This window comes from Ranitomeya imitator, chromosome 3, assembly GCF_032444005.1.
Source record: "Ranitomeya imitator isolate aRanImi1 chromosome 3, aRanImi1.pri, whole genome shotgun sequence".
NCBI classification, from domain to species: Eukaryota; Metazoa; Chordata; class Amphibia; order Anura; family Dendrobatidae; genus Ranitomeya; species Ranitomeya imitator.
The window spans coordinates 509,250,655-509,262,656 of record NC_091284.1 but is presented as its reverse complement, the minus strand read 5'-3'; the positions used below and the strand labels follow the sequence as shown (position 1 = coordinate 509,262,656).

The following is a 12,002-nucleotide window of genomic DNA, read 5'->3' as shown; positions in this document are numbered from 1 at the left end:
CAGATGGGGCTGAATGTGGAGTCAGATGGGGCAGAATGTGGAGACGTTTGGGGCAGAATGTGGAGTCAGATGGGGCAGAATGTGGAGTCAGATGGGGCAGAATGTGGAGTCAGATGGGGCAGAATGTGGAGTCAGATGGGGCAGAATGTGGAGTCAGAAGCGGCAGAATGTGGAGACAGATGGGGCAGAATGTGGAGACAGATGGGGCAGAATGTGGAGGTAGATGGGGCAGAATGTGGAAACAGATGGGGCAGAATGTGGAGGTAGGTTGGGCAGGATCATGGGCAGGATGTGGATTTGGGTGGAAAATATTTTGGCAGGGGGGCCCATTTGAAAGTTAGCACCGGGCCTATAACTTTGTAGTTACGCAACTGTATATAAGTTATTATACCTGCTACTATTTTCTGTCAATAAAACATTTTTCATTTTTTGCCAAAATGTTTAGCATTTGGATTTGTAGGCCACTCCAAAATAGAGCTTGCACATATTTTCCTTCTTAGACGCAGATACTGGGAATTTTGCAGCACAGGCTGTAACAGTACAATGACAATTACATCCATATTTTCATCCATAAGTTTTTGCATGGCCAAATAGAAAGCTGTTCGAAACTTTCCACTTTTTACATATTTTTTTGTAAGCACAAACACTGTCTTTTTGCTCTGATTGATACTCTGCGCAATATTGTCAATAATTGCCTTCCCTGGCTCCCAGTCCCTTTCTTCTATGCAGAGAAATATGTGTCTGTCCCCAATTTCCTCCAGCTGGTGGCACAGATCATTGTAGATCCAGTCAATGACATCGGAATCTTTGTCATCATAAGTGATAAATGCATCATAAAGGGTTTCGGAAATAACAATTTTTTTAGGTTTCAGCTTTGCCATGCACCAGTGATATATATACCATACGTCCCAATAAAACAAATGCTTTAGAACTGGTAATGCCATAGTCAGAACAATTAATAAAAATGACGAAAAACAAAGCATCATTGAAATAGCATCTGAACTACAAGTTTGGATGTCAAAACCTATGATACTTTTCTTTCTCGAGAAATCAGAAGAAGCACAAGTAACATCGGTAGCCAATAATGGAATTGCAACATCGTTGTTAGTTATCCACTGTAAAAAGTCAACAATTTCACAGGTGCAGTCAAATGGATTTCCTTCCAACCACAGGACTTTCAAAAAGTTATCATTTCCCGACAAAAAGATTGATTTGTTAACTGAATGGATTTGGTTGTTGCTCAAGTCAAGTTCAGTAAGGCTTGCGGTTTTATAAAGAAAGGAAGCTGACAGTTCTGAAATCAAATTGTTGCGTAGCAAAAGTTTTTGCAAGGATGATGTATATCTGAACAAGTTAGACTCAACTGCTATCAGCCTGTTATCGCTAAGATCAAGAAATGTCAGATTTGGAAAACGCTTTAATGCACTCCATTTCCATAATTCTAATCTATTGTTGTTTAGATATAATTGTGTTAGATTTGAAGGTAGATTGGCAACTATTAAATCAGGAAGTTGTTCTAGATCATTAAAAGATATATCCAGGATTTTAAGACTGGAAAAATTCTTAAAGACATACTTATAAAATTGATTACATTTTCCCCACATGATATTCAATTTGTTTCCAGAAAACCTTAATTCCTCTATACCACTTCCGTTAATGTGGAAATCAGTTAGGGTAGAAATTTTATTCCAACTCATATTTAACACTTTTAGACTATGGAGATTACCAATAAAATTTAAGTCATGAGTTACACCTTCAACTATAAAATACTTAGTATTGTAACTTAAATCTAACACTTGTAGTTTTGTCAATTCCATAAATGCAGTGGAGGAATCAAAGTCTAACTTATTGTAAGATAAGTCCAAATATGTTAGATTTGGCATATAAACAAACTCTGTCCCATTTAAACTTTGATCAATGCTATTATGGGACAGATTCAAACATACTATGTCTGATAAGAAGTTAAATTCTTCACTAGCAATAAAAAACATGGTATTGTAGCTAAGATCTAATGTTTTTCCATATAAAATACACATAGGCTTGATTATTTGGTCAGACCATCTGTTATTGACTAAAGAGTGAACAATAGAATTATCTAATGTATTGTATGTGGAATCATCATAGTTGGAACCTAATTTCAGCTTCATATTTTTTTCAAAATTTTCATTTTGATTTATTTTTGCAATATACGGAGTTATTCTATTTTCAGACAAATATATCATTGATAAATTTTGAAACTTATGAAACACCTTCAAATTAACTTGCTTAATAAAGTTTGTTCCAAAGTTTAAAACATTCAGTGTTGTTAGCTTTGCTAATGGGACAAGCGTTATGTTGGTAAGTTTTTGAAAAACATAGCCTTGCAAATGTAATTCTTGGAGAGACATTAATTTGGAAAAATTGTCTGAAAGAATCAAATACTGGAAATACGTTCTTATCTCATAATTGAAGGACAAGTCAAGTTTTTGAAGTGAAGATAAACTAAGCAAAAAATCGCCTGATGCTATTTCTTTTACCAAATAATTTTTCTCTAAGTTCAAAAATTTCAGTTGTGTTAAGTTTTGAAACCAAATTCTCGGAACTGATGACAGAGAAGTATTACCGAGGTTCAGCTCCACCAAGTTTTTAAGGAACTGAAATGCATTAGGATGTATCCGTAATGATGACTTTCCAACGCAGGGTTTGCAGGGAAATGGTGCGTTAAAGCATCTTGGACAATTACCACTCAGATGAAGAATTTCTAAATTTGTTAGATTCATGAAATCTTCTTTTCCAATAGTGGTAATTAAATTATTTTTCAAATAAAGCACTTTTAGTGATGGAGGTAATTCTGGAGGAACCATGTTTAAGTTGTTAAATGATAGAGACAAGGTGGTCAATTTTTGCAGCCGAATAAATGCTCCTTCTTGAATGTCCAATTTCCCAGAACAGTTATTACCATAATAACAGTTGTGATCCAGATATAGTTCCTTCAGTTTTTTTATTTCAGAGAAATGCTCACTGCTGACTGAGACAATTTTATTATATTGTAAGCATAGGATACGCAATGATACAGGCAGTTTACTTGGTATTGAAGGCAAATTATTGCTATTGATAAGCAATTGCTCAAGCTTGGTCTGGTTGACAAAAGCTTCTTCGTCTATAGAAAGAATTGTACCAACTGTGTCACAGTTTCTTTGATAGGAATTGAAGCTTAAATCCAATTTTGTTAAATTAATCCATTTTTGAAAAGCATATTTTTGTACAGCTTGTATGCGATTGTTGCACAATAGCAGCTGCACAGAATCAGTTGAGTAGTTGATTTGAGGTGGAATAGATTTTAAGTGTCGAGCTTGACAATCAAAAACCAATGATGTTTTCTTTTCTGTTATTGTGCACGGGTGAGTTCTGTTGTCCAGATTTGCAGTACAGGTTCCAAAAGAAGAGCAGATTATAAGAAGAACAGATGATGGACTAAACAGCATGCTGAACATTTTGTGCTGCAAAGAATCACAGTATACAAAACAAAGTCAACTCTATAAAATGATAAATGACATATAGGAAAGCAATGCATTGTCTATATAAAGTATTTACTTACATTTTTACTCCTGTAGTGACTCAGATGACCATTAATGTAACAGTACCTTTTATGTTTCTTTCATTTTCACTGTCAGAGAAGATTTTGTTAACATTTCTGTGTCATTTCCCTTTTTATGATACAAGGTTTATTTATAGTGCTATACTGACACCAATAGGTTTTACAAACTAATTGCTTTTTGGAATTATTGCCTTCCTTTCAATTTCATTAACATCAGTAGTGTTGAGCATTCCGATACCGCAAGTATCGGGTATCGGCCGATACTTGCGGTATCGGAATTCCGATACCGAGATCCGATATTTTTGTGATATCGGGTATCGGTATCGGAAGTGTAAAATAAAGAATTAAAATAAAAAATATTGTTATATTCACCTCTCCGGCGGCCCCTGGACATCAGCGGGAGGATCCGGCGTCCGGCACGGCTTCTTTCTTCAAAATGCGCGCCTTCAGGACCTGTGGAATGACGTCCCGGCTTCTGATTGGTCGCGTGCCGCCCATGTGACCGCCACGCGACCAATCAGAAGCCGCGACGTCATTCCTCAGCTAAAGTCCTAGAATGAGCGCCTTCTAGGACCTGAGGAATGACGTCGCGGCTTCTGATTGGTCGCGTGGCGGTCACATGGGCGGCACGCGACCAATCAGAAGCCGGGACGTCATTCCACAGGTCCTGAAGGCGCGCATTTTGAAGAAAGAAGCCGTGCCGGACGCCGGATCCTCCCGCTGATGTCCAGGGGCCGCCGGAGAGGTGAATATAACAATATTTTTTATTTTAATTCTTTATTTTACACTTTAATATGGATCCCAGGGCCTGAAGGAGAGTTTCCTCTCCTTCAGACCCTGGGATCCATGAGGATACATTCCGATACTTGATGTCCCATTGACTTGTATTGGTATCGGATATCGGTATCGGCGATATCCGATATTTTTCGGGTATCGGCCGATACTATCCGATACCGATACTTTCAAGTATCGGACGGTATCGCTCAACACTAAACATCAGTCATATATTTCAAACCTTTTACTTGAGCCTTGAACTGAAAACCTTTTGCTATTTCTTACGTGAACCTGTGATAGTCAATAGTAATGGTTTGAGACATGTACAACATTCAAAAAACTTGCATGACAGACCACTCAAAATATTCTGAATTAATATCCTGGTTTATTGTCATAAATATGTCCCTAATATTGTTAGCTGTTTTTCTATCATTATCTTACTTGTTTTAGATACAGTATAGCTATACATTAGGGCAATAGTATTTATTTTTTATACATTTACAAAGATTTATTGACAGAGTCGGACTGGAGCACCTTGGGCCCACCAGAGAAAATCATTTTTGGGGCCCACTATGTAGCTACATAGAAATAAATGCAAGACCATCAATTGTGCGGTAAAACATGCTAATATCAGAGTATGATATAAGGTAGTACACGTCTTAAAGTTACACAAAAGGTTGGGGTAGCCCCCTCATAGAATATTATGTAGTCCCCTCATAGAATATAATGTAGACCCCTTATAGAGTATAATGCAGACCCCTCATATAGTATCATGCAGCCTCCCATAAAATATAATGTAGACCCTCATAGAGTATAATGCAGTCCCCCCCTCCATAGAATATAATGCAGCCTCCTCATAGGGTTCAATGCAGTCCCCCTCAATATAATGTAGCCCTCTCATATAGTATCATGCGGCCCCACATAGAATATAATGTAGACCCTCATAGAGTATAATGCAGCCCCATCATAGGGTAAAATGCAGTCCCCCCATAAAATATAATGAAGCCCCCTCAAGTGTATAATATAGCCCCCTCATAGGGTACAATGTAGCCTTCTCATAGGGTATAATGTAGCCTCCTCATAAGGTATAATGCAGCCCCCTCATAGGATATAAGGCAGTCCTCCCGTATTATATAATGCAGCCCCCTCATAGGGTATAATGCAGCCCCCTCATAGAATATAATGTAGCCCCCTCAGAGTATAACGAATCCCCCTAATAGGGCATAATGCTGCCCCCATAGAATAAAATGTAGCCCCCTCATAGGGTGTAATGTAACCTCCTCATAAGGTATAATGCAGCCCCCTCATAGGGCATAATGTAATCTTCTCATATGGTATAATGCAGCCCCCTTAGAATATAATGTAGCCCCTTCAGAGTATAATGAAGCCCCCTAATAGGGTATAATGCAGCCCCCCATAGAATATAAAGTAGGCATCTCATAGGGTATAATGCAGCCTCCAATAGAATACAATGTAGCCCCTTCATAGGGTATAATGCAGCCCCCTCATAGGGTATAATGTATCCTCCTCATAGGGTATAATACAGCCCCACATAGAATATAATGTAGCCCCCTCAAAGTATAATGAAGCCCCCTAATAGGGTATAATGCAGCCCCCCCATAGAATAAAATGTAGCCCCCTCATAGGGTATAATGTAACCTCCTCATAGGGTATAATGCAGCCCTCTAATAGGGTGTAATGTAATCTCATATGGTATAATGCAGCCCCCCATAGAATGTAATGTAGCCCCTCAGAGTATAATTAAGCCCCGTAATAGGGTATAATGCAGCCCCCATAGAATATAATGTAGCCCTCTCATAGGGTATAATGCAGTCCCCTCATAGAGTACAATGCAGACCCCATAAAATATAATGTAGCCCCCTCATAGGGTATAATGCAGCTCCCCCTCCATAGAACATAATCCAGCCCTACAGTCCTACAATATATGACCATCAGTACTCACTTACAGGTATATATAAAAAAAAAACAATACTCACCTCTCCTCCTCGTTCCCCTGCTGATCCCGGCTCTGCTCCAGTCTCAGCAGCTCCACTGTCGTCTGCCCGGCACAAACAGCATGGTGTGCTTCTGTCGGTCCCACAGAATCAATTCCGTCTGGAATTCTTGCCTCACATGGGGGAATCTTATATTGTTTCACCCCGGTTCTATGTACTTCCGCCCAGGCAAAGATCTGCCACATCTAGTGTGTAGTGACTGTGCTGACCTGTCTTCTTGCTCTATAGGGACAGATTTCCTTCAGCTGCATCCGCAGCTCTTCTGTTCTCTTTTCCTCCTAGAGGAATCCTTTCTTTGTAACTGTTCTGTGCTGGGCACCTTCTTAAATGTTGAGGGGCACAGCAACTTCTGGCTGGGCAGCCCAGGTAGCTGCACGGGTGCTCAGGCCCCGACTCCAACTGACTAAAAGAAGGAAGCTCTCACTAACTTATACACTGTGCCCCTCCAACTCTTGCTATACACTACAATGCCCCCCTCTAATGGTCAACTATGGACACTATGCACCTATCACTATACCAGGCCCAGGGGTAAACTTTCCCTAACCCTAAATGTGCAAGGCAATCATATATATATATATATATATATATATATATATATATATATATAAATACAGAGCAATATACATGAGTATAGCAATGCTCTTGTGCACGGTGACAATACACTTTATGTGTAGCAGTGCCAACGTACACGAACACACCAATAACACATTATCTACACTCTTAAAGGAGAGAGGGGAAAAGAAGGAACAATAATACTTTTTTACATCCCCTACACCAATACAGGTGAATGTGGTGTGTGCTGGGGGCAGCAGCTTTGGAGCAGTGGGTGGCAGGAGGCAGCAGCTGGCTCCTGTGGCTAAAGCCTGTGACCACTGTTAAAGAGAAATTAATATTTACTACTCCTCACATGCATGGGTGTGGAGAAGAGTGAATATTCATTCTCTTTATTAAAAAGAATGAATATTCACTCCTCTCCACGCCCATGGGCATGGGAGCACATTTATATTAATTTCTCTTTAGCAGTGGGGGCAGGCTTTGTCTGTTGCAGCTTGCTTCTTACTCCTGTCACCCGCTGCTGCTCCACTGGCACCGGTTGGGCGTCCCTGACTCACATGTAGTGTGCCGCTATTAGCAACACAACACTGTCTGGAGGCCCCTGGGGCAGCGGGGGCCCTAGGCAGCTGCTGTCCTTGTATGCCAACAGATGTCAGTGCCTGGGCTCCCCCAGAGAAACCTCCGGTTCTCCAGAGGGCCAGTCTGACCCTGGATATTGCTATAGGGGAGCCTGTCACATTGAAAATGTAATCTGATTTGCAGGCAGCATCATATAAATTAGGATGTATTGAAAATATACCTACAGTATATAAGAACATAATTCAGTGTAGCACATATGTATTTTTTTAAATCTATGCTCATTCTGGGCTTAGAAGTCCAGTAGGCAATCCTATTATATAATTCACAGCTTTCACTGTATGCAGTGAATACTTTGGAATTCTAAGCCCCTAATGTTCAGTGATACAAATGAATAAACGCAAGCTATACTGACTATTATATACCTGTGAATGACAATATGTGCCTGGTTCCCTGCCACATGGCAGCACCTTTCAGTAAAGTGGTGTTTTTTCACTTCCTCTTGCTATAAAAGATAATAAATATTAATGATTAATAATGCCATCAGAGCATTATTCCCAAGTCTCAGGCCCATTGGCTTATATTATCAGTGTCTTTACATACACTTCCTCTAGCCTATTATATACCAATATTATCTACTTCTATTTGACACTGCTTATTGCCTTGCCCTTTAGATATCAATCTTGTATGATTTTCTCAGTTTTGTTGCCTTTGCTGAACTTTGACTCTACTTGTATTTGCTCGCTCTGCATTGTCGCACCCAATTGATATTTCAGCTCCACCCAACTGTCAACTGGTGACTCCTATGATTGGGAAAATACCTTAGACTCTGCACAGTACTTTAGTCACCACCATATTGGTTACAGTGGTAAAGTTAGAAAAAATATTTAGAATTGAGAGTCCTCAGTGGTTGATACCTTTTAATGGCTAACTGAAAAGATGGTAACAAATTGCAAGCTTTCGAGACTACACAGGTCTCTTCATCAGGCAAAGAATAAAAGAAATTCTGAAGAATCACATATTTATGCACAACATAGCACAGAAAAAAAAGGAAAAACCATGGATAAGACAGGTGACATGAAGCAGAATTACCATGAGTGATAAACAGTTATGTCCATAAATGTTGGACCAGTTCTTAGATAAGGATTGTTTTATTGTCCTCTGATTGGGGTCTGGTTCTGTTGTGATGACCCCTCATAGTCTGAGGGGCAAGTTCCTTAGTTGATGTAAAAGACATAAATCCATGCGACACATTCATTCCTGCAGTGGGAGTGTCAAAGGTCGTCATCAGTTTATATTCCCATACTCTTCTGTCTCTCTTAGATTTGAAGCTACATTTTAACACAAGTAATTTCATGCCCATAATGTTATGATTTGGGAGACAAAAATGTATTTCCACAGGTAGATCCATTCTTTTTTGTCTTATTGTGTGGCAGTGAGAATTAATTCTTGTTCTAAGCTTTTGCCCTGTCTCCCCCACATACAGACCCCCAGTTGGACATTTAGTACATTTAGGTTTTCAATTGTTCTTGGATGGTAGCCCTGATTCAAAAAGGTCTTTCTGAGGCGACCAAGGTGTTCATCCCTATCCATTGGGTTGGAACATATACGATTGTATCTGATGGCTTGGCTGTAGACAATAGAGTTTTTTTATGTGTTTTGGATGGCAACTGTCCCATTTAAGGTATGTTGGACGGTCGATTGGCTTCTGATACAGGGATGTCTCTATTTTATTGTTCTGAAGCTCAATGATGGTGTCCAAAAAGTTAATTTCAGTGCAGGAGTAGTTGAGTGTCAAGTTGATGGTAGGATGAAATTGATTAAACTGTTCATGGAACGTCTTTTGCTGTGGATCAGTCTCCGTCCAGATAATTAAAGTGTCATCAATGTAGCGGTAGTATGCCAGAAGATGCCCACTTACAATCCATTTTTCCAGACCCCCCACTACTGTGTTTTAGGCAGCCATACGTCGACCCAACGCATAGCGACGAACCCGTACCGACGCAAGTATGAAAGAGGCCTTAATGAGCGTTTAATTTAAAAAAAAAGAAAATGGAAAAAAACGTAAAATAATAAACCGTATACTACCTGTCCGCCGTAGTCCAAATAATAACGAGTGTCCCACGACGATCTCCCCTATAGAACAGTGACATCGGGTGATGTCACTGCTCTATAGTACCCTCAGTGACACACTGACAGGAGACAATGGCTCCTGCAGTCCATCACTGAGGTAACTAAAGTTCAAAGTCTCACTTTATGGCAATTGCTGCATGGGAAAATTTCTCACACAGCAATGCCAAAAGTGAGACTAGGGACTTTTTTTTTACAGCAGCGGTGGAATACACTGCGGAAGGATACCTTCCTCCCATCATTGTGTTCCTGGAGCCCCTGGAGAGCAGTCGCATCAGCTGATGCTGCCATTCTCCATGGGAGATCGTCGTGGGACACTCGTGGATTTCTGCGGACAGGGAGTATATTGGTTGTTTGTTATTTTAATATTTATTACAGATGACACTGGCTTCGGGGAACAAAGTGACAAGTAATGGTGAGTATGTACTCTATGTTATGTGTACTGTATGTCCTGTATGTATGTATTGTATGTAATGTATGAATGTATTGTATGCAGTATGTATGTAGTATGTATGTAGTATGTATGTATGTTGTATGTATGTAGTGTATATGATGTATGTATGTAATATGTATGTAGTATATATGTTGTATGTAGTATGTATGTAGTATGTATGTAGTATGTATGTTTGTAGTATGTAGTATGTATCTAGTATGTATGTAGTATTTTTTTACATTCAACACATTAGCCGGATGATGGGACTACTACTGTCCCATCATTAGCTAATGTGTCAATCACTGTCACTGTAGCAGGCATTGTCCGATGGGATTTGTAGTCCCATCGGACGATGCCTGCACACATGCACAGAGCCCCAGCAGCACGCACAGAGCCCCGGCAGCCCGCACAGACCCCTGGCAGCCCACACAGACCCCCGGAAGCCCGCACAGAGCCCCGGCAGACTGCACAGAGCCCCAGCAGGCACGCAAAGAGCACAGACCCCCCACGGTCATGCGTAGACCCCGCCCGCTCACACAGGCACGCAGTCTCCGCCCACGCACCACCTACACTCCATTATAGTGCATCATAGCACTATGGGAACTTCCGATTCCGGTATCCAATATTGCAAAAGTATCGGAACTCGGTATCGGAATTCCGATACAGCGAATATCGGCCGATACCCGATATTTGCAGTATCGGAATGCTCAACACTACTTATAACCTGACGTTAAATTCATCCATTGGTTTTTGGCAAGACAAAAGTTTTGTCGTCCACAGAAAGTAATGTGATATTCAAACAAATAATTAACTTAAAATACAAATATATGTTACATAACATTGGTGAATGAAGTTGTGGTGCTATTAGAGTCATATTTAATATTTTGTATGACTTCCATGAGCTTGAAGGACTGCATCCATGTGGTTCAATGAGTTATACAATTTATTAATGAAGTCATCAGGAATAGCAAAGAATGTAGTCTTACATGTCTCCCAGAGTTAATCTAGAGTCTTTGGTTTTGTCTTCCAGGCTTCTTCTTTCATCCTACCCCAAACATGCTCAATGATGTTCATGTCTGGTGACAGGGTTGGCCAGTGCTTGGACACCTTGATCTTTTTTGCCTGGCGGAACTTTGTTGTAGAGATGGATATATGAGATGGAGCACCATCCTGCTGCAGAATTTGACCCCTTTTATGATTTGGAATATAAGAGGTACCTAATACTTCTTGATATTTTAGGCTATTGATATTGCCTTCCACCTTGCAAATGTTTTGCACACACCCATACTGAATGTAACCCCAGACCATGATCTTTCCACCACCAAATTTAACTGTTATCTGGGTGTATTTTGGATCCATTCGGGCTCCAGGAAGGTCACCTGTAGTATTTGCAGCGGCTGTGGTGTAATTCTACTGCAGATTCTTCAGAGAATTCCACCTTCTTCCACTTTTCCAGCGTCCATCTGTTTAGCAGTTTTTTATTTGCTTTTTGTTTAGTGCTGGCTTCTGAGCACTGATTCGACCATGGAGGCCATTTTGAGACAGAATCCTACAAACTGTTCTAGTTGACACAGAGACTTGAGGTGACCAGGCCTGTTGGAGCTCTGCTGCAGTGGAAGAGGTGCTTGCTTTGGATTTTCTAACCAATAAACGTTCCTCCTGAGCAGTTGTCTTGCGGGGTCTGCCGGACCTGGGCTTGTCAAACACATTTCCAGTCTCTTTAAATCTTTTTTTAATTCTTTGTACTTGACGCTGAGACACATTAAAGGGTTCAGCCACCTCTGCAGTGGATCTGGTCTTCAGTTTCTTGATAATCCAGGCTTTGGTCGCAGGGTGGATTTTTGGCATGTTGTCAGAGCTCAAGTTGCAGTTCAAGTGAAGGTCTGGGGTGCTGGGTTTCTTTTTATACACACACACACACTAATTAACCGATCATTTACTG

At 40.4% G+C, this 12,002-nt stretch overlaps 1 protein-coding gene across 1 annotated transcript; it reads right to left on the bottom strand.

Moving 5' to 3' along the window:
- Nucleotides 1-422: 422 nt before the first annotated feature.
- On the bottom strand, nt 423-3,473 carry LOC138672182 (toll-like receptor 8). The gene has a single exon (XM_069760194.1). It carries the CDS (start codon nt 3,471-3,473, stop codon nt 423-425), a length of 3,051 nt encoding a protein of 1,016 aa, XP_069616295.1.
- Between the last annotated feature and the right edge of the window lie 8,529 nt (nt 3,474-12,002).

Excerpts from the sequence above, each read along its gene's own strand:
- LOC138672182 (XM_069760194.1), bottom strand. The coding sequence starts at position 3,473 with ATGTTCAGCATGCTGTTTAGTCCATCATCTGTTCTTCTTATAATCTGC.